Here is a 24,416-nt window from a genome sequence, read left to right on the forward strand (position 1 = left end):
CACAGTCAACAAGCTAATTAAGGAAGACCAATGCTGTGCATCTGAAAAACCTAACACACCTCTCTGAAAACTGTCCTATGAATGTAGTTCTAATGCAAATAAAAGGACTAGCATTGTAGCCATTTGATTGGGACGGTGCTTCAGTTTAGGCAGGATAGCTTTACCACCCAGGATAAGTAGGAGCCTGAAGGGCAGCGTACACTCCCCTGATTTGCCCTAATGCAACAGTCAGCCAATGGGATGGTACCTCTAAAAGGAGGGTTCTCATTGGAAGGACAATTGATATTAGCAAGCAGAGCTAAACAGGGATCTTTCTGCTCAACCCTGTACTGTACAGTCAATTCTTTGTTCTTCATGCTTCCCTTTAGTTTGACAGAAGCGATTACCGTATTGTTGTCAGTTTTTAGCAGAATGTGTAGCATTGCTGTTGGTGGACAAGCTTCAGGCTTTGCTGTGAATCTCAAAGCCTTCAATTTGAACACATTAACGTGCACAACTTTGAACAGGTTATCAATTTTCCCACTCAGGCTTCCCAACTGTGACTGGAGTCAGTTGTTAGCTATTCTGCAATTTATAAGGGTAATCCCTACAGAAGGTATATGCATAGTTGCACCTCCAGTGTAGGAATGTCTTTCATGGGAGTAGTGGGAACTAAAGAGCATTCATGTCAGATCATCAGGCTGAATGCCCTTTGGAAAGCATCACATGTCCTGGAAAGACATCAATAACCTCAAGAAGCAAATTAGCAGTCATGCTGATGAATGGTTTGGTTGCTACATTGCTTTTGCAAGGACTTCTCAACTTCACTATTAGGTCTCTGAGTAGATGACTAAATTGTAATATACTGTATTAGTAGGCCAAAGTGTGCCCACTTCTATGATAGAGTGAATATGCTTTTATGATTTATCACAGAAAACAAGTTGACTGCCTCTATCTTCTTTGTCCGGACCATTGAGCATAGAATTACATAAATACTACTGCTGAATTCTGCTACCAATATCACGACCAATTTGATAATAGTATGCAAAAATCATAGCTAAGCTAAAGAGTAGGGACTGGTACTGAAGTGGACCAGACCAAGACAAGCCTGACACATCTTGGTGGCTAGAAAAATCTGTAGGTGGGAAACTTTAATGATAAATGCTAAAATATCTTCAATAGATTGTGACCAGGGTGGAACATACGAGTTTCACAATGTATCCTTTGTACAGATGAATAAATAAGATGCAATTCTGGGGGGGAGTTTCTTAGAAAAGTAAAATATCTTCTTGCTTTACTAACTTTCACTGACTCTGAAGTTCACGATAGGTATGTCAGTATTCCCATACATCCTGTGTGATCTGATGGGAGAAATCAGGAAGAAGATTTGGATACTGAACTTAAAGGATATGCCTCCTTTCCTCCTCTGACTGTGAAGAGACTCAGGGTGCTGGAATAGCCCAAGATGCTAACGGTCCCCACTGGAAACCTAGGCAACAGATCTGTACTTCATGAACTCTGCCTGGTTCACATCAATAGGTGAGGTGATGAGACAAGAGAAGAGAAAAGGATACAATTCAAAATCCTTGAATGAAGCTGAACAAGTCTGGTTCAGCTGCAGTCAGGAGTCAGAGACTCAGACCTACCAGACTTCTTCACATTCGCTGGCTGGCCTGTTTCCCAATCTTCTTCAAAAACTCTTGCTTAGATAAAATATCTTGTTCAAGAAAAGGACACATCATGTGGCCAGTTGGTCCAAAGTGAACAAAGGGCCATCTATTCCAGACTTGCTGGAAGTCTCTGTTTTAACAAATATTTTCTTGGCCTGTAGAGTTCTGTAATAGGTGGTGCGCTCATGGCTTTGGGTTTTTTTGTTTTCCACCTTTTTTGGCTTCCTAAATGCTTAGATAGAAAAGGAAAAATAAAATACTGCCAAACTACATGCAAAAACTTGGGAAAAGAAGACAGCCTCAGCAGAGAACAGAACAATATACATGACTGAGGTGTTTCCATCTTATCGCTTTTTGCAGAGGCAAGAAACAACCTTGCTAATAAATTGGGATGCATTATGCTGGCTGTAGGAGAGAAAAAGCCTCAGCACAATAGTGCAACTGACACAAAGGTAGGGACTATCTATCAATGACAACCAAGTCATAGATGGTGACCAAAAGCCTGATCCAATGTCTACTGGAGTCCATAAAAAGACTCCCATTGAATTCAGTAAGGTTTGAATCTGTGCCCAGACACATAGTGCACTGGTGGCAAACAAGCCTTTTTTCAAGAAGCCTACTTTAGTAAGTGAGAAAAAAAATATAAAAACAGCAATACAGAACTTGACAAGTATAGGCTGCATATAAAGCAGATCTGCCTAATTTAATCTCTTAGCTAGAGGCACAAGACTTCTTCAGTCCTGCATGTATACTCCAAGCTTTTCTGGCCAACTGCCATATGTTGTGGTGGTTTTTTAAATTGTGTTTATAATAAAGAAGGCGTCACCTCCCATGTAGCAGTCATCACAGTTGCTACAAGAAAGCAAGCAGGTCAGTGGCCCAGACTTTTCTTCACAGCTGATCAAGACTCTGTCTCATGGTTTCATGTCACTCTGTGCCATCCTGTAGAAACAAGGTGTAGAAGACGAATTGGGAAGTAGAGGCTGCTTTGAATGGTTAAGAGATAGGGAGCAGTGAATACATAGGAAAGATACAGGGTTTACTTAGGAAGTCTGTTTTGCAGGGGCCAGGAATTCATTGAGGAAGTATAGGGAAAGGGGGGGATGAGAGGGATGGTACCTCAGCTGGTTACACAAAGACAGAATGACTGGGTGAGGAAAAGAGAGACGAAGGACCTCAGAAAAAGAAAGAGAAGGGAGAGATTCTGCTGTCATCTTAGAGCCAGCAGCAGAAGAGGGAAGTGGACATGCTTCCTGAAAATGCTATAGGGGTGCACCAGACTTGCTGTCTGCCCCTTTGAAGATGCTGGCTGGAGGAAATAATAATGAGCTGTTATTGTCTACCCCTAAAGATGTGGAAAGTAAAGACACTGTGTTTCTTCTCTAGCAAGGTTTGAGCTAATGAAGGATTTTTTTAATCTGTTTTAAAATTAAGGATAACTTCTCATCCTACAGATACAAGGAGAAGATATAACTAATGCAGAAAGGAGTACATGTGTCGAAAAATGAGTGAAAATCATCCATAATGGCTTAGAGTTGCAGTATTTATGGAGGTTCTGCAATTATGAATAACCATCAAAAGGAATTAGGGTTATATTCTCATCTGATGCATGAGCATAAATCCCATTAACACTAATGAGAATTGTGTGTGCACAGATGGGAAAACAAGCTCTTTTGATTTTAAAATGAAATTCAGAAGTTACATGGGTTAAGCTATTGCCATAGAGGTGTGTGTCTATGCTTGCTATTTTGCTTTTAGCGAACCAGCTGTAGAGCTATTTATCTGGCAGCTATTGGTAGATGTAAAACGCTAGGTTTTCTACCTTTATACGAACATCCATGGAATTATCCAGGGTGCTTTGTGTTACCATGGGTGAAATATTAAAATATTTCAGGAATGAGTATTTGAAGAAGACAGTTATTTAGCATATTCCTAATTCCTCACAGTTTATTACAACTGAAATCAAATCCTTACCTGTCTGCCCAACACGTACATGTTCATTTTCAAAGAGTTCTAAAAATATAATGAAGGATGAATAAAATCCAAAAATAATGAAGAAAGAATTGACAAAAATACTTCAGCTATTAGTGTGGCAACATTTTGTATTTTTGACTAACAGAAGATTAATTTTGATGCCTGCAAATCATATATGTCTGCAGATTAATACACATCATATTTAACCAATATTTTTACTGCTAATGTTACTATAATTAAAATAGCATCAGCAGCAATATTCTTCTGTAATTTAGACTGAAGGACAGAAAAAAAAAAAATACACACAACACCTTTAATCAGAACATTTTCCACTTCAAATGTCTCTCTATATCCTATAATTTTCCATTCTTTGAGACCCTAGAGTTGTTTCTACAGAAATAGTGTGCATACAAGAAATAAACCACCATTCTGTATTATTTAAACCACAGAATATTAACACACAATTTTTTCTGTAATATTTTCTAGAGCATGGATATCAAAAAGGTGCCTCTGTATTTTCCCAATAATCCTGTGGTGTCACAGCTGCACAACTGTGTTACTCAAAGCGGTTTTGATTTGAAACTTGAGACTTTCTAAAAAAAAAAAAATATATATATATATATATATATATATATATATATATATATATATATATTTGAGACACAGGCCTGATCCTGAAAAGGGTTTAAACACCTGAAGCTCCACCTGAAATCAACAGGAATTGCAAGCACTCCACATCTTTCAAATCAAGCTCTTCACATTTGCAATGTTATCCACTACCAGTTCAAATATGTTCAACTTTATTCACATGAGAACCATTGGAGTTATAGCTGTGGTACAAATACTTATGAATATTATGGAAAAGTTATACAAGTTACTTTTCAATTACACAGTATTCCATAAAAACATACTTTAATCATTACTGTTCTAATTAAATTATTAAAGCACAGCACACACTAACCTGGAGGCACTTGTGTGGAATCATCAATACCCAGCTGTCCTGTATTCAAGCCTAGCTCACTGAAATAGTCTCTCTGAAAAAAATACAAATAGAGAATTAAAAGCACATTATGAAGAGCTCGCAGAGAGAGATTCCTTCTTTAAAAATTTAAAACAAAATCCTTGAATTAAATGTATCTTTATATCCTACAAACTAACAAACTTTATACACGTATGAAGCAAATGATTTTAAAAGAAAGAATAAGAATCAGTACAAGATTTTTCTAAGACAGAAAAACAGTTTGACTTACACGTCCTGATTCTCACCTACGTGAGCTTAACTCAGACAAAACAGATGGAAGCTGCAGGGAGCCGATTATGGCTCCCTGATTTACTGCTCTGGGTGCAAGTTAGGGTCACCCAGGGGAAGCCCTAACTCTCTCCACTAGCATAAAGTCCCTCGAGAGCCTTGTGTGTGTGGAGAATCAGGTGCAGCAGAGATCACAGAATCATAGAATATCAGGGTTGGAAGGGACCTCAGGAGGTCATTTAGTCCAACCCCCTGCTCAAAGCAGGACCAATCCCCAATTTTTGCCCCAGATCCCTAAATGGCCCCCCAAGGATTGAACTCACAACCCTGGGTTTAGCAGGCTAATGCTCAAACCACTGAGCTATCCCTCTGATCAACCACATCCCCTTTCTTCCCTGTCTGGCTTACATCCTGTCCCCAGAATGCAGCTGACACACACTATCCTTCCTAAGGTTGCCAGGCATCCGGTTTTTGACTGGAATGCTCGGTCAAAAGAGGACCCTGGCAGTTCAGATCAGCACTGTTGACCAGGCCATTAAAAGTCCAGTCGGCAGCACAGTGGGGTAAGGCAGGCTCCCTGCCAGTCCTGGCTCTGCGTGGCTCCCAGAAGTGCCCGGCATTAACCTGCAGCCTCTAGGCACAGAGGCGGCCAGGGAGGCTTCGTGCACAGTCCCCGACCCGAGCGCTGGCTCTGCAGTTCCCACTGGCGGGAGCCACCTGAGCTAAGTGCCCCCAAGCCTCCTCCTACATCCCAACCCCTTGCCCCAGCCCTGAGCTCCCTCCTGAAGCTCACATCACACATCCCCTCCCACACCCCAAAACCCATCTGAGCCCTGAGCCGCGTTCTGCACCCAAACTCCCTCCCAGAGCCCGCATCCACTCCTGCGCTCCGAATCCCTCGGCCCCAGCCCGGAGCCCCCTCCTGTACCTCAAATGCCTCATCTCCAGCCCCACCCCAGAGCCTGTACCCCTAGGCATAGCCCGCACCCCCTCCCATACCACCAACCCCCTGCCCCAGCGTGGTGAAAATGAGCAAGTGACCAAAGGTGGGGGAAAAGCGAGCTCTGGAGGGAAGCGGGATGGCGTGAGTGCAGGGGAAGGGCCTTCAAAAAGGGGCAGGGCAAGGGTGGGGCCTCAGGGAAGGGGTGGGGGGAGGGTGTTCGGTTTTCTGCAATCAGAAAGTTGGCAACCCTAATCCTTCCCCATGGGGGTGGAGGGCAGAAACAGGGAATGGCTTGTATAGTTGGTGTCAGAGCCACTTTCACTCGCTGTATGCTAGCAGAGAGTTCTCCTGCACAGACTGACTATGTCTAGTCACAGAAATACCATTTTGAACTCTTTATGCTTACATGGCACAAAGTGGCCTTACAAACTGGTCCACAGTATTTGCTTCCAAAATCACCATCACTTAACATTTCTACTTACCCTCCTTCAGAATATAAGAGCAAAAAGGACATCCAATGAAATGGAAAGGCAAATTTGAAACTGATAAAAGGTAATCATTTTTTCATTTTTATTTTACACAATGAATAATAAACCTATGGAACCAGGGTAGATGGATATAAATCAAATAAACTCAAATCAATTATTTAAATCATCAAGCTTTAAATAATAGATTTTAAGCATGTATTTACATTTTTTCCTAAAGAAAGGTTGATCCTTATTAGTTGGTAACCATTAAAGCACATTGACTTATATTTAGTTGTAACAACTTTATACTAAATTTGTGGCTTCTTTTTGATCAAGAGAATACACTACATCTATACACATTTATTAAAGCAATTAATTTAAGCAGTTTAATTTTTTACTTGTGTCTTGTATCAAGCTCAATAGAGTTGGAAATTCAAATAAATTAAAAATATACAAAAAAGCATTTTAATTTCTTTTATTAAATAAAACTAACTTTTTTTTCTCATCAAAACATGTTTTGCATTTCAAACAAATGAACACTTATTAAACAAAAAGAAGCAATAACTGTATTTGAATTGAACTAACTGTTGTTTCTGGTCACCATGTCCTGCAAGATTTTAGAACTAGAAGATCTCATCCTCCTCTCACACATGTACTACTTAATATTTAAATTAAATTAGTATGATAGATATTATTAGTAGTTCAGGTCTTAGCATAGATTGTCAATTGAAAATTAAATTTTAAAAATCGGCTTTTTAAATTTAACCTGTATTTAAATTTAGATTTAAATTAAAAAATCTGATTTTTTATTTTTATTTTTAAAAATCATTGATTTTTGGCCACCCTGTGTGGAACTCATTGCCACCAGGTGTACTGAGGGTAAGAGTGTAGAGGGATTCAGAAAAGGAGTAGTCATTTAACAGATAATATAAACATTCACAGTTACATTAGGTAAGAAAATATACTGCCATGTTTCAAGGTGCAAATCAACCACTAACTAATTGGGGTAAGAGGAAACATCCCTTTTTCAATTCTGTATTTCTTTTTCATTAAAAAGTTCCTTTAATAAATCTTTTCTATATGTTACATTTTATTTACTGACCTATTGTACATCCTTACTCATGTCTTTTAAAAACAAACCTATTAACTAATTAAGATTCCTTTTTATTGCCTAGTATATTATTGATTAGTCAATATATAATAGAACATAAGAACAAATACAACTACACTTACCAGTTCAGGGATATCTTTAACTTTCAGAGGAACCTGAATTAGACCCAGGTGATTTTTGAAACTCGGCTGATCCCCATTTTCATAATTTGGGTTGCGAAGATTCATCAGTACCTTTTAAAAAAATAATACAATCTGTCATTCCCTGTGCATATACCTACACATGAGATTGTGGCCCAACAGTATCAGTGTCACAAATTGTGCTTTGACACAAACGTAGTGCTATCTCCTGCAGCATTGCAACTCCCAGGTGAAGGCCTAAATTTTCAAAAGCAACTAGTAATTTTGGGCAGTCAATTTCAAAATCGAGAAAGGGGTCTGATTTTGAGAAAGTACTTAGCTCCCACTCTGAAAACCGAAATTGGGGCACTGAAAAATCACCCATCATTTTTGAACATTTAGGCCATACTCTATGTCCTAATTAACACTAGCTTCCCTATCAAACAGTACCTGAAAGCTAATAGTACCTTTCTCAATGGCTCTGAATTCTAGGATATTGATCTGCACTCTTTTATTTTAAAAAGAGCTATTCTATTAGTGTTTTGATACCCAGTGCCCTAGGTATTCCGCAATTCCACTGCTAAACAATTTGCCACAGAATTCACCTCTTGCCACAGAATTGTGGCCCAGAATCTCGACTTCCAGTTTTTAAAAAGATATGCTAGTCCTTATGGTAGCAACTGCAACACTAAAAACTTAAAACAAAAGCAAACTGATGAGTGCCTGAGTCTACAGGGTCTGAAATCACAGCTTTGACAGCTGTAAACTGCCCTATTCATCTCAGTCACGATCCCATATATTCTGTAAAAACAAGGACTCCTTGTGGCACCTTAGAGACTAACAAATTTATTTGGGCATAAGCTTTCATGGGCTATAACCCACTTCATTTAAAAACTACTTGCTTACAAAATCTGACAAACATACAAAAAAGTGTCATAGCACACTATTACTGACAAATTGCTTACTTTCTCATTTTGTCTGTGAAATTTTAGTTTGTACTGACTTTGCTAGTGCTTTTTATGTAGCCTGTTATAAAATTAGGCAAATATCTAGATGAGCTGATGTACCCCCTGGAAGACCTCTGTGTACCCCCAGGGGTATACATACCCCTGGTTGAGAACCAGTGCTATAAGGAAATTCCTCCTTAAAATCCTAAATCTGCAACCCTCATTCATCTGATTAATCCAAATTCATGTGACTAGTCCCTCTTGACTTATTTGGGACTACTATCAGGGTCAGGCCCTAAATTAATACAGTAACATGAGAAACGACAGACCATGGGACATGAGGGGGAAAGGAAAGAACAACAGAAAACAAGAGGAAAATAAACACTACTTTATAAATATTTAAAGTAAGGTCAAAATACAAGCCAGATATAATAAGATTGAATTACAGATAAGTATTACATTTATAATTAGCACAACTATGACATCCAGAAGCCCTTAAATGTAAGAAATTTATAGTTTGGTATTACCAATTATACAAAGAACAACATGTTACATTAATCTTACTTGCGTATGTAAATGAGAATACTTCACTTTTAACATTCACTGCTCCAAAGAATGACAGTTCATATTTATCCAAGCAAAAGTTACAAGTATGCTACATCTCATACCACTGCAAAAGACATTCCATTAAATTTATAAATCATTTTAAATACTAAATTTGCTGATTATGATTCATATTGCTGTGTTTGTCTTTTAAATTTAATTTTGTAAATTAACAGACTATTTCTATGCTCCCTACCTACATTATCCAAGGTTCTAGATAAATTTGTTTAATCAACAGCTGACAGAGTATTATACAGCCATTGATTTTTTTTAATTGTATTTTCATAAGCAATAGCATTCTACATATTGCCATTATTAACAAGTCACCAGCGATCTCTATTGTGCAACAGACCCTTGACGTAATTTTAATTACGGCCTTCAGTATTATGAACTATACAAAACAACAAGTAAAAACTGAGCAATTCTGGCCTTAAAGATTTAGCAGAGAGCTAGTTTTATTCTTCAACTTTCAGTTTTGGTCACAGACAAAAGCCTCAAGTATTTCCAGCTATCAGGAGACTCCCCATCTTCGGTTCTGTATTACATTCTGTTTTATAAATTATTTGAATAATCTTTGTAGATGGTCTAGAATTTCATCTTTACCACAGTGAACCTACTTCAAGTAATATTACACCAATCTGCAATTGGAAATTAATAATGAAATAAGCAATGTAACTGTTCATGTTAATAAAGTGACGAGAGTTAGTCCCACAGGATTCTTCCTGTAACATTTCAGAGAATTAGGAGGCTTTCTATTATAGGCACAATAAAAAGGAATTTTTTTTAAAAGGATGAACCAGCAATCTCTGTAAGTGCAATTCAGCATGATTCCCCTTCCATGCATCCATAAGGTTAGGTTGTCAAAGCAACAGAGACTCTGTTCACATTCAAAAGGCCACTTTACAATAGAAAAATGTTAGAAATTTATTTATTTTAATACAAGCTTAAATTCTCAGGCAAAGAGCACTAAAGTAATAAACCCCCTATTTCAGGGACACCTGAAATTATCTGATGTGCATGACTTCCTATTGCCTCGAAGTCCTGATTAGTATGCCAAGTTAAACATTTTGAGCTGACATTTTTCTACGCAAGAAGCTCCTTTGCTTAACAGGAATTGAAAAAGTTTCAAGTTTTAAGAATCACCAATATGAGGATAAATGTAATTCACTAGCAGTTAAAAGTTAATCTTATCAGCCGTTTAGATATGATAGGTTTCAGAGTAACAGCCGTGTTAGTCTGTATTCGTAAAAAGAAAAGGAGTACTTGTGGCACCTTAGAGACTAACCAGTTTATTTGAGCATGAGCTTTCGTGAGCTACAGCTCACTTCATCGGATGCATAGCATATCGTGGAAACTGCAGAAGACCTTGAGCATGAGCTTTCGTGAGCTACAGCTCACTTCATCGGATGCATAGCATATCGTGGAAACTGCAGAAGACCTTCTGCAGTTTCCACGATATGCTATGCATCCGATGAAGTGAGCTGTAGCTCACGAAAGCTCATGCTCAAATAAACTGGTTAGTCTCTAAGGTGCCACAAGTACTCCTTTTCTTTTTAGATATGATAATTTCTTATAGATTTAGAAAAAGATAGAAATGTACCATCAATTCTTTAAAGCAGTTTTGTACCTGATTATTTAATGGACAATGATTTGTGTGTTGATTCAGTTTACCTTATTTAGAAGAAAATTAATTTCAGTTTCCTATCAATCTGTTGAAGACTTACCATGCACAGGTCCCACTTTACATAACTAACTATAACAGATGTAAATCAATGGCTGGTTAGTTATTTCATCAATACTTACCTCAAGAAAATCTTTAGGTGCATAAACAGGTCGGAAGAGACTTAGATCTGAAATTAACAGGATTTAAAAAATGCTTTATTTAAATTAAAATTTTATAAAGATTTGCAATATATATGAAGTTTTTTCCAATTCTGACACAATGTAACTGTCCCTATAATACATCATGACTATGAAATTTTATGAACAGTTATACTTAAAAAGTTCACATCAATATATAAAAGAATCACTAATTGATGCCATGCACAGCAACCATAATCAGGTATTTCATAAAACTGCTATTTAATGATCACTGAGTTACAAAAAGACAAATTGGTGCAATATAAAACATCCCTGTTATTCAGCTAACTCCACAATAAAATGGAAGCACAAAGGATATACTTTGAGTGTTCTTAAATTGTATAAGTTTAAACAGCTTCAAATCCAATGTGAAGTAAAAATATACCGTCACTTTATTTTCTTCTGCCCCCGGCAGTACATCTATACATTAAAGTATCATGAAACTGCTGTTCAGACCATGAAAATTTCCAAGTCATTATCCAGTCTTATTCACAGTATAAGACAATACATGTATTTGGGGCTTGCAAGCTTGCTCCAAGCCCTGGTTGATCCGAACAGGAGATCATTAGCTATGAAACTGTACATAATGTAATTCCTATACATTGATTAGCTGTGTTACTTTTAGCTGTTGAAAAAATACATTATGTGAGTAAGAGAAAATTGTTAAGGATTAAATGACACAAAAAGTAAACACTATGATGTTTTTCTTTCAATTAGTGCACTGCTCCCATTACTATCACTAACTTAAAGGTACCTGTCCAAATTCTCTAGGTATTAGTATGTAAGAGAATATATCTACAGACTGCAGGTGTAGATTCAAAAATCCAAACAATAACTCGTCAAATAAATAAATAAATAATACAGTGAATAGGTATTTGTGAGCTACCAAGCACTGAAAACTAGGGAAAAAACAAAACACAAAACAGTAACTAGTTGCCTTTACAATGGATACTACTTTAATCCCTGACTGATAAATAAGGAGATAAATATGCATTTGCTTTGCTTCTATATAAAAAGACACATTTTATTTAACATACCTGGCTCATCAGTTCCCATTTCATTCCATTTATTAAGAAGTTCTTTTTGCTCTCCTATAGGTCTCTGTAAGTCATAAGAAAAGAAATTGTCTTTTTTAATTAACCAGCTAAAAATCTAAAATAAACCCATCTCCTGTATGGATGAAAATTAGTCTTTTAAAAAATAGCATGCACTAGAATTTTATTTCTCTCTTTGTAAGTTAGCATTAGCCTTAGGCCATATTCTCTCTATTGCACCAAATCCAAGTAAGGATTGGAATCCCCCTCCTCATGCCATGGGGTAGTTATGGCACACTATCAGCTATTGAACCCTTAGCTATGTTTGGCTGGCAGTTCCACGTATCTGAGGATTCACCCTGCACCACCCATGTGCTGCCACCAAATTCCCTCTTCAAGCTGCCAGAAGCCCTGAAGAGTATAGCTCAGTTGCACAAAAGGGGAGTAGATTCCCCTGCGTTTCTTTCTCTGTTCCTCCCCACAGCTTTGTCCTCTGCCTTGTACAATAAACTACAGCAGTTCTGCCAGCTACCAGGCTTTAGGGGAGAGGGACAGGGAAGATTTGCCCTATAATACATACTTGCCAATTCTGTTCTGTTTATGTTTCAAATCTCTATAAATTAATAAAGATGTCAGTGACGAATGGATGACAAAGGGAAGTGATGATAGTGGAATACTGAGCCTTTCACGCCAAGGTCACAAGTTCAACTCTGGTCCCAATCAGCCATGAAAGAGTGTCAATGTTGGTTGTTCAGTGGCCAACGTGAAGTGAGTCAGTGGTCTCAATCCAGTCTGTGTGTACTACTGTCCACACATCATAAAACCATCAATTGGCTCCTCAGTACAGTATTCCCAGCAGAGGCCAACGATTGCAACAGCAAGAGAAAGACCTACCAACACCCTTCATTCCCAAGGTGGTCCTTCCAGAGTACAATGGAGGCACACTGGTGGGGATACTCTCACACTAACACTATCTCTACTATCTGTTTTTTCCCTGAAGACTTTAGGCCCTAATCCTGCAATTCCTGACATCAGTGGAACTACTTATAAAGTTTGCATAAGATAAGTTTTTGCAGGATCAGGACCACAGTTTCCAAAGATGTGAAGGTGGCACAAGTTCTACATTCACTTTAAAAAGTTAAGTTAATAAACACGGTACCTTTCGTGCTAATGGGATACTGAGTTCTGTACACATGCTATTTAGACTCTTCAGAATTCGCTTCTCCCAGCTTCCCTGTAACACAAACATTTTAATGAATGTAGAACTCCCCCCGCCCATTTTTATAAGCATACCACAGCCTAGTCAATGAATAACTTTAAAAGAAAAGATGATGAAAGTCACTGACATCTGCCAAAAGTTCACATGATTACTTAAAAATGTGAACAAAGGAATGATTTGTTCATTATACAATGAAAACCTTCTTTATTCAACAAAGTAACAAAGAACCAGCAAAATAAGGTTGCTCTCCAAACTGTATGTTCTTCAAAAAGCCTCTGCTTTACAGGTACTCATTCTTGGAAGGAAGGCTAGTGCCCAAGCTACCTTTTATACTGGTAGCCATGAGTTTTACATTTTAACCACAATACTGGACAAGCATGCTCAGGGAGGTGAACTGTGTAAAAATAATGCCCCCTCCACCTTTAAGACATGGAGAGAAAGTAAGTAAATATCTTTTCTCGAAAGATATTACACTACCTACCCATTTTTAGAGAGACTAAAAAGTTCCAGGAATTTGGAATTATTGTATCTAAAGTAAGGCATAGATAGGTTTGGCAGAATTTGATTTTTTTTAAATATAATTTCAGCAGATTATATTGATGTTTACTCCTAAGCATTTAAGATTTTTATCTATTTAAATTTTCACAATTGTGGGAAATTATCCGGGGGTCAGACAATAATTCCTTAATGACAGCAGATGCTGAGATTCAAAAAGTTAAAACTTTATAACCATTAAAATACCAATTGTCAACATCATATTCCAAAATATACAAAATAAACAGCCTTAAATCAAACTCTAACAAGTTCTCTAGCAGCATTTTTCTTACTTTGCCCATCAGTAAATTTCAATTAATCGATGGAAATATTTTTTCATCCATTTGTGTGTGAACAGTGAAATCAGTTTATCAACATTTACCAATAAAAATCCAGTCTTTCCTATGCATAGATAAGAGTTCTCAAATGAAAGATTAAAAATAAAAGCAGGCAATACCTTAATAATGGGGAGAACAAAAAACAGCTTACGGAGGAATCAGATTCCCGTCATAAATGTAGCATATTTTCAAATTTTACATACTAGGTCAGATCCTCAGTTGGTGTAAACTGGCTTAGTTCTACTGAAATCAATAGGTCAGTGCTAATTTACATCAGCTGAGGATCAAGACAATAAGGTTCAGTAATACTGTGACAGCACTGAATTTATTTATATTTGATTTGTATTAGTTATTTTCTTTCTTCTCTGCCCCCTACTGTATTTCAAATGTTGTTTATCTTGATAATATTTTATCTTGATGTTACAGCGATATTGCATATGAGCAATTTCACTGAGGATATACCCAAATTAGGGATTTTAACATTCTCTGTATTCTCCTAGAAGCTGATTCAAACCCTGCTCAAGTAAATGGAACCCTACTCCCATTGACTTCACTGGGCTCTGGTTCAGGCCCCTGATTTCCATTTCGAATAATATATTTCATTATTGTTTATTATTTGTATTCTGCAGCACCCACAGCTTTTGTCCACACACATGAAAACAAAGGCCCGGCCTCAAAGATCTTTCAATTTAAGATGACAAACAACACATGAAGGATGGGGGGGAATGGATAAAACATACATATATAAAATCAAAGTTTTGTTTTTTTTTAAATCCATAGTCTAGTTAGTGTTAACAGTATATGTGTACAAGAAAATAACCAGCTATGTAAATGAACACCAATAAACGCCTCCAAATTAAACACTGGGAAAAATGTTTTTAAAACCAGTAAAATACCTCCATCCCAAAACAGACTCAATTTGTAGGCTTTAAGGACAGAAGGGGCCATTATGATAATCTAGTCTGACCTCATGAATAACACAGGACTTAGAACCTCACCCAGTAACTAGCGCATCAAGCCCACATCTTTTGTTGCTGTTCCCAATGATTAATTACAAGCACTGCTAACAATTTGCACTTTACTTCTAGTCTAAATTTGTTTAGACTCAGCTTCCAACCATTGGAATTCATTATGACTTTTTCTGCTAGCTTAAAGAGATATCTACTATCAGAAATCTTTTCCCTAGGTAGGTACTTACAGACCATGATTGAGTCACCTTTTAACGTTCTCTTGGATAAACTACATAGACTGAGTTTCTTAAGTCTCTCACTCTAACGCAGGTTTTCCCAACTTGAAATCATTCTTGTAACTCTTTTATGAATGCTTCCCAATTTGTCAACATTCTTTTTGAAGTGTGGATACCAGAATTGGACAATGTATTCCAGTAATGATGTCATTAATGTCAAATGCAGAGGTAATACCACCTCCCTCTTAGCTGCAGAACTGCACTGGGAATTTATGCTCAAGTATATATCTACCACGACTCCTATGTCCATTTCAGCATCCATACATGCATTCCATGATACCATACATTCCATCTTGTAAGTGTGACATACATTCTTTCCTACTAGATGGAAGTTCTTGAGTTTTGTTGCATTTCTTACTGAAAACCTAAAATTCACATCTATGCAAACCTAGATGTTACTTAAAGATATAGACACTCTCACATGCAGCAAAGGCGGTCTTTACACAACGCCTAGAAGTCTTCAGTCCTTAACTGTTCAAGTTTCTCTCCTCCAGGAATTTGAATCTGCTAAGTGCTGTTGTAACTTTCATCATCTTGGCCAACACCATGGATTCAACAAGGACCTCCAGAGCTAAAAAGCATGAGTCTACAGCTTGAGCTAAAAAGAGTCAGACTGTGTAGCTGGGGGCTATACAGACCCACATTGTCTGTTCATCAGGCACAGAGGGGATGCACTACATTCACCAACCAGTGAGACTTTCTACAGCTGGAATGGTGGGAGTTGGGTGCTAAGTCATACAGCTTATCAGACTGAGCCTTAACTATGGCAGACATTCATGGGCAGGGGGGAAGAAAAGAAGAGGTGGCTTGGCTTCTCTTAGCTCCTATTCTCTCTCTCCACTAGTTTCTTTCTCAGGCCAGTATGCAGGAGGAGGGTCTGGTTGTACTGACATATAAATAAGTAACAACATAATTTCTCCTTGTGCAGAAGGTTTCAAAACTACTGCATCAACAAAACTGAAAAGAAGAACTACCACCTGTCACAATGCAGCCACTATACCCACAATGCTTGGAGTCCTAAGTAAGCTTTCCTGGCTCAACACAGACTGCACCGAGATCATCAGAACCACCCACCCTGTCTTTTGGAAAAGGTTCCACAAAACCCACATGCCATGCAGGTTATCCCTTGTACCCACAGCTAGTTTTGGCTCATCAGATATGCTAAAGTCAGGTTTGTTGCTTGTAAAAGGCTCAAGAACATTCCAAAGAGAGGGGAGGAAGACAGACTAGAAAGACAACGAGGAGTCCAGTGGCACCTTAAAGACTAACAGATTTATTTGGGCTTAAGCTTTCATGAGTAAAAACCCCACTTCTTCAGATGCTGACTAGAAAGAAAATTGATCACCTTTGCTGTACACATTACTGTTTCTAGGAGGCTCCACTGTGCCTCACCAGTGTGTTGGCACCAGAGTAGAAATATAAGTGATGCTCCACCGATCTCTTCAGTGTCTCAGTGCTACACTTCAACTCTGCCATTTCAACTTTTCAGCATATTCAAAGAAGTAATTTGAGTCGATCAAGCTGAAACTGAGAACTTTTAAATAATTTCAGAGAATAGTCATCCCAAAGAAGAGAAAATTTCACTCGTTGGAAGCCTTCCTGTGTTCATTAGAGACCTATCACAGATACATTGTTTCAGACCTATAGAAAGCATTGAGGATATCAAGAGCAGCAAAAAAGCGCTCTTCTTGGCTCAATGAATTATCCTCAAATAGATTTCTTAGCTAATGAAGTCAGGATCTTCCCCCAGGCAGAAGAGAACAGCAATCATGTTTGCTGTTCATAGACACCGCTGGGTATATCACAGCTCTGCTTAAAGCTGCTTTGACTGAGTTTTTGACATTTTCTTGTCTCCAACTACACACTTAAAACAAAAAAGACAGGAACATTAACAGTAAATCTCTCAGACAGAAAAAAGATCAGGAAGAGAAAAAACCCTCTTTTGTGAAAATTTTGTCATAACAAAGGGTATAGTTTCACTGCAGAGTTAACTCAGATGATCAGAATCTGAGTTAGTCCAGCTCAGGTGCAAGAAGCCACACTGAAAGGCCATACTCAAGTTACTGTGTTCTCACTGACGCCACACTCACCCAGATTAGATGGTGTTCCTAAGACTTCTGGGGTGTATCCCATGGTTCTTAGTGCTACCGTAAGCTGAGCCGCTGTACGGTTCTTTTCCAGTGAATTGTGGGAGAACTAGTCTGTCCCTCTGGGCATCGAGAAATTGTGGGAAGGCACTGGAGGACTACCAGCACTCAAGTGGTTTAGCCTACAACCTCACTGCAGCCTGAGTGAAAGCAGCATGTGAGCTCTAGCCCAGTGGCTCTCAGTCTTTTCCAGACTACTGCACTCCTTTCAGGACTCTGATTTGTCTTGCGTACCCCAAGTTTCATCTCACTTAAAAACTACTTGCTTACAAAATCAGACATAAAAATACAAAAAAGTGTCACACTATTACTGAAAAATTGCTTACTTTCTCATTTTTACCATATAATTATAAAATAAAGCAATTTGAATATAAATATTGTACTTACATTTCAGTGTATAGTATACAGAGCAATATAAACAAGTCATTGTCTATATGGAATTTTAATTTGTGGCGACTTCACTAGTTCTTTTTATGTAGCCTGTTGTAAGATTAGGCAAATATCTAGATGAGCTGATATACCCCTGGAAGACATCTTCGTACCCCTCAGGATACGCATACTCTTGCTTGAGAGCCACTACTCTAGCCTATAACCCCAGCTGATCCAGCTAGTCCACGTTGAAAGAACCACCAAACTTGGATTGGTGCATTTTGTGTGTGGATGGAAGCCAGGTTAGGGGCAACACCCAAGTAAGAGCCTGAGTTAGACATACATTGAAGACTTAATCAAAGACATCCACCAGTTAGGGCAAGTGCTGGGCAAGACTCTCACACTGTCAAAGCAGCAAGTTCTGGAGCCATCCACAGTAATTAGAAATAGAATGCAAAATACTTTACCCCACTAAAATGTTTTCAAAACAGCAGATAGGGCTTCAAAAATCATTTTGCTGATGGGCAGCAAGAATCTCAGATGAGTTCCATCAATCTTTGCAGAAATTTAGCTTTAATTTAAAAAATTCTAGTAATTATGACTGCAAAGATGATTTTTAAAATGTGAACTGAATGTAAACCAATGCAGTGCTGTCTTCCTCAGGATGCAGACAATTCTCAGTGGCTTTGCTGCAACTCAAAACTCTCTCTACATGTTATTTTCATGATTGCTCATTATTAGGAAGCATCTGGTAATAGCCATGGTAGGAGACCGAATATTTGACTAGATGGAACACTGGTCTGAGCCTGTATGGCAATTCCTATATTCTTTCAGTCTACTGATGAGAGAAAATAATGTTGAGAATTGTTTAAAATTAATTTTCTGTCCTGAATTTTTTTTAAAAAAAATGTATCTTAGCTGACAGTTCAAAGAGTAGATGTAGAACTCCAGTTTACTTTAAAACTGTAAAGATTCTGGAACAGTTTTCTATGGGCTCTTTAATGAGTGGTTAGTGGACACAGGATTTTGATTTGAAGGAAGTTCCTTCAGCTTTGACCATTTCTGATCATTTCCCAAAAGCTGAGAAATAAAAATCAAAGACAGAGGAAGAGTTCTTATAAAGTAGCCTTTCTGAATTATTTCTAGTTACATCATTTGTAAAGGTGGCCAAAGATCTGAAGAAATTATTTATCCTTTGGCTGGAGAAGAACTTCCTGAATGCGACATTAGCGAAGGGCTTTCTAGAGAAGCAAGAGTTAAAAATCCCTAGATTGGTGTCAGGGTTCTTTACAGGAGATGGAAGCCTGATTAGGAAAGAGTTTAGATAGCATTCATCAATCCTAAAGTGCCTCCTTTAAAGACTACCAAAAAATGCAGTCTCTTCAGAGTGGACCAGAATAAGATTATTCAGCAGGAGAAATCAGTATTCAGGGCTTTGCAGAATCAAAACATGCTGTGAAGAAGTTTTTAGTATTCCTAACACCACTTCTAAAAGCAAGAAATAGTAACTCTTTAGACTGCCAGAAAGGAAAAGTCAACTTCAGTAACACAGGAAAAGTTGTTAGATTTGCCTTTACGAATCCTAAACAACTTTGAGAGATTATGGTATTTTTCTTTCAGATTCTGTTTTTCAAAGAGATTCTGAAGAAGGAAAGGCAGATTGACTTTTATGCAGATCTGCAGATGCAGCATCAGAATCTTTCGTATCATTTTAGCTTTCTTTAGACAGAGTGAAGAGCTACTCTCAATAGTAAACACAGGCACCAAACTCCGTGGGTGCTCCGGGCTGGAGCACCCCTGGAAAAAAAAAAAAAACAAAAAACAAAACTTGTGGGTGCGCAGCACCCACTAGCCGATCATCTGTTTGGTGGCAGGCGAGATATGCTGGAGGAGGCAGAGCACGGATGGGAAGAGGTGGAGTGAGGCAGAGGCCTTGGGGAAGGGGCAGAGTACCCACCCGGAAAAATGAAAGTCAGTGCCTGTGGTAGTGAAGGATTTTTGCTTTAACAAAACCCAAAGCATATAAACTATACATTTCCTGTTGGACAACCAAGATAAGAGGAGGACTAACACGCTTTTGCTTGTATTTTACGGGTGAAAAGTCACAGACTTCAATGGGGCCAGATTTCACCATAGCTCTTTAGCCCAAGGAGCATCTCTTTCTATTCACCTGTACAGCACTTAGCACACTGGGAACCCTTTCTTGACCAGGGCCAATAAGCACTACCTCAGTATAAAAAGTAAAGATTAAAAGTATTAAATAAAATTCTAATACACTTTTCCAATCAAAGCTGTTTAAATATTGACTGCCTTCAGTATGTAAATCTTGGAAATGAGGAAAGAAGAAAAAAGGGTGAGTTTGTTCATTTTGGGAGAAGATTTGTTTTCACTTCAACGAGGTCCTCAGATTTCTGAGGAGAGGTAGGATAAATGGAGTGGGAGGTAATTACATACATCCCGGTTAGGATCTCCTTCTTTTCTGGGAGAAGTACAACAAAGGTGGACCACTACAAATATAAATGGGAAGGGACAAGGGCCCATGGAACAACCTATACTTAAACAATATTCTTCCTTTAGAGAAAGGCCAGCCATATTGAAACCAAATTCAGAAATAATTCCAGCCAAGAAAGGATGGTAACAAAAGAAAAAAAGCCACCAAAATTACCTTCGAATGCAAGAGGCAAGCTGATGTAGGAACTGGCAAGCTGCTCTTACCTGCAGTATCAGGGGTCCCGGGAACTATTAATGGCAGACTGAAACCAAGCCCTCCTATACAACCATCAGAGGTTTCTTTAGGCAGAGAAAATTGCTTCTGTGGGTCTCAAATCCTACAAACGACTGCCCAGAAAGCTAATTTAGTTAAAAACCTATTCCTAGCATAGAAAGGGGTAAAATGTGGAAGAAAGACTCTCCAAAAGGAACAATTCTGAAGCAGAGCAATAAGGCTACTTCAACAACAGAGATCAGCTCAACTGGGCTTACAGGTGCCAAATTATTTCAGGTGGCTACACAATTTTCACCAGTACACCTGAACCCATAACAAGGAAAAAAGAAAAGGAGTACTTGTGGCACCTTAGAGACTAACCAATTTATTTGAGCATAAGCTTTCGTGAGCTACAGCTCACTTCATCGGATGCATCCACTGAAGTAAGCTGTAGCTCACGAAAGCTTATGCTCAAATAAATTGGTTACTCTCTAAGGTGCCACAAGTACTCCTTTTCTTTTTGCGAATACAGACTAACACGGCTGCTACTCTGAAACCTGTCATAACAAGGCACAGTCTTATTCAGCAGCTCTCCTGATGGTAGGCAAAAAGGCTTCTATTATTTTTCACAGTAACAAAAGAATTAATGGACAACTAAAAGATGATAAAATATTTTTTTTTAAAAAACAAGAGGATGAAGCTGAATCCAACAGAGTGGATTCATGGTGAAGTAAGAGGAAGGGAACAGACTTTTGAGCATGTTAGTAACCGCAGGGCATCATCAAGAGAGAGAGAGAGAGTGTAATGAATTTCAGAATGTTCTACTATAGAGCAACATGTGTCAGGCAGACGCCATAAGTATGGATTAAATTAGCAAGGATTTAGCAATTACTGCTAGATAATTTTAGAAACAAAGCACTTTACTCTAGACTCATGGATTCATAAATTTGAAATAATAATTCTAGAAAATTTAAGTGGATCAGAAGACTTGATATAACCAGAGGAGTGTTCTTCAGCTGCTAGAAGAATCTATAAACAAACTGAAGAATAGTGTAGTTTAGGAAATATTGGAAATGTAGATTTGTTTCAATTATCAATATTTCACAAGTACTGAATCTGACTCTTTGCAGTGAATTCTACTGCAAATGAAATTTAATCACTGAAAGGCTAGAATACTTTGTATATGTTCAATATTCTACCTTTATGTCACTGACAGGAAACGGTCTTCGGTCAACAAACACAAACATAATTATGGAAAAGACAGTATATATTAAGTGCATATACAAGGATGTTGTTTTTCTATAGCCAAACAGTACTACAAAGAGAAATCGCCAAGAAAACGTTCACATCACGTTCTTTCTTTCTACTAAGGGCTTAACTTTACATACAATGCTACAGCAACGCAGCTCCACCAGTGCAGCTATGCCACTGCAGCACTTTAGTGAAGATGCTACTACTCTGACGGGAGAAGCTCTCCAGTCAACATAGCGCTGTCTACATGGAGGGTTAGGTCGGTATAACGTTGCTCAGAGGCATGGATTTTTCACACCCCTGAGTGATGTAGTTATACCAACATTGATCTGTTGTGCTGACCTGGCTTTAGTATGTATTCCTTTCCTGGAAATTTGCTTTTCTTTCAATCTTCCCCATCACTCAGAAGAGTACAATGTGTAAACGTCAGCCTATTTCATAAGAATCAGAGAATGACACTGATCTGAAGAGAGAAGAATTTGATCTTTAAAAAAAAATTAATGTCTGTACTGGAAAAAATTTGAAATAATCTTAATTACTGAATCTATCCTTAGGTTCTTTCAGAATCTTTCCAATACTGATACTAAAATGTTTTGGATCAAACAGGCTCTTCTTTCCAGAAATGTACATATTAGCTTTGAAATAGAGCTATATTTATTATGGTCCAAAAAAACTTTTAAAAAATTGGACCAATTGTGAACATAGGAATCTTAATGCATTTGCAGAGAAAAAAATCAAATAGGATATATATGAAAAGCAGTATTTTTCAAATAAGGAACTTTGGTTACTGTACCAAAACACACCTTTCTACCTTAAATGTCATGTCACATTAGACAATCAAGATAAACATTTTAAAAAATTCATTACCTACACTACAAGAACCATTTTAAAAGTCACTAATGTTTTTCTATCATCATGGACAATGAAAATAGATTAGTGAGTGCCAGTGTTGCTTATATAGATTTTTTGTAGTCAATTTGGCTAGCTTCCAAAAATACTAGGTAAACGTGTTTGTTTTTAAGAAGTTTCCACTGGAATTCTTTATTAGTAGTAGTAGTAGTATTTTCTTAAATTATTGAAACATTTCTAGTTATAGTAGATTCTGTAAAAGCTTTATTTGTTTGTTTTAAACAAACCCTATATCTGGAGCCAAACTGACCTATGTCCTTTTAAATGGGCATATCAGTTATTTAAACAGTGCTCGATATATATTAGGTACTTTACATATAACTAGGAGAGCAAGGTGCCTCCCCCTCAGAGCTTACAGCATGGGTGAGGAACATTTTATCTATCAAGCGCCATTGACCCACAGGCTCCGGGGTTGACCCCTTTTATCTATCAAGGGCCATTGACCCCTAGGCTCCGGAGTGGGTCCAGAAATGAGAGGTTCAGGGTGTGGGAGGGAGTAGGAGGTTGGGGTGCGAGAGGGGGTGAGGGGTCCGGCTGAGGGTGCGGGCTGTGAGTTGGGGCTGAGGGATTTGGAGTGGAGGAGGGGGCTCAGGGCTAGGGCAGGGGGTCGGGGTGTCGGCTCCGGGAGGGAGTTTGGGCGGAGGGGGCTCAGGGCTGGGGTCAGGGGCTGGGAGGGAGTTAGGACGCGAGAGGGGGTTCCGAGCTGGGGCAGGGGGTTGGAGTGCAGGAGGGAGTGAGGGATGTGGGCTCCTGCCGGGTGGCACTTACTTCAGGCGCTTCCCGGTCGGCAGCGCAGTGGGGCTAAGGCAGGCTCCCTGCTTGCCGTGGCTCCGCGTGGCTCCCTGAAGCAGCCGGCATGTCCGGCCCTTAGGTGGAGGCACAGCCAGGCACCTCTGTACAGTGCACACTGCCCACGCGCGCCGCCCCCACAGCTCCCATTGGCCACGGTTCCCAGCCAATGGGAACTGCATAGCCAGTGCTGGGGGTCGGGGCAGCACGCGGAACTTCCCTAATCACACCCGCACCTAGGGGCCACAGGGACAGGCTTGGGGCTTCCGGCTAATGGCACAGAGACTTGCTGCGGGCCGTATGAAATGAAGCAGCGGGCTGTAGTTTCCCACCCCTGGTGTAAAGTTTAAGACTCTGATTCTGCAAAAATAAATGCATGTACTTAACTTTTCCACACATAAATAGGCCCATCGAGTGTATAAATCTTTGTAGGATTAGGTATTAAGGCCCTAATCCTACAAAAAGGTAAACATCCTGCAAAGTGCTCAGAGCCTTCAACTACTACTATTTAAATGAACGGGAGTTAAAGACATTGAGCAACTCACAAAAAGACTGATCCAAAATCCACTTAAGTCAATGAAAAGATTCCCATTGACATCTGTAGGCTTCAGATCAACCCTGGAGATACTTCACACATTGCAGGATGGGGCCCTAAATGAATCACATAACAATGAGAGGGAGTGGATGGGATGCAGTAAAAATATATTATATATATGAAAAAGCAGTGATGAGTAGCATGTGTATTGCTGATTCCATGATTTGTAGTTGCTTCTATTTTGTTACTGTCACCACCCAGTAACGCTTTTCCCTAAGAGGACTAGAGTTCACAGGACTTTGTCATAAGTCGCTACCTTCCTGGAACACCCTACTTTAACAGTTAGCAGCACAAGAAGTGTACCATCCTCAGTTTCCCTTTCAGAGTTGTGGAAAATTGCCGGCACTACTTTGATGGGT

General features: G+C 38.7%; 1 protein-coding gene across 1 annotated transcript in view; it reads right to left on the bottom strand.

Moving 5' to 3' along the window:
* The window catches only part of TBC1D19 (TBC1 domain family member 19), a 106,418-nt gene that overhangs the window by 52,908 nt on the left and 29,094 nt on the right, over nt 1-24,416 (bottom strand). Inside the window, exons 5-10 of the mRNA XM_037897967.2 lie at nt 13,116-13,190; nt 11,960-12,023; nt 10,866-10,912; nt 7,516-7,626; nt 4,585-4,657; nt 3,624-3,662 (exon numbers count right to left, since the gene is read on the bottom strand). Of these exons, the coding sequence (XP_037753895.1) occupies nt 3,624-3,662; nt 4,585-4,657; nt 7,516-7,626; nt 10,866-10,912; nt 11,960-12,023; nt 13,116-13,190 (409 nt within the window). The remainder of the gene's footprint in view (nt 1-3,623; nt 3,663-4,584; nt 4,658-7,515; nt 7,627-10,865; nt 10,913-11,959; nt 12,024-13,115; nt 13,191-24,416) is intronic.

Source organism: Chelonia mydas, chromosome 4 (genome assembly GCF_015237465.2).
Source record: "Chelonia mydas isolate rCheMyd1 chromosome 4, rCheMyd1.pri.v2, whole genome shotgun sequence".
In the NCBI taxonomy this organism is placed as follows: Eukaryota; Metazoa; Chordata; order Testudines; family Cheloniidae; genus Chelonia; species Chelonia mydas.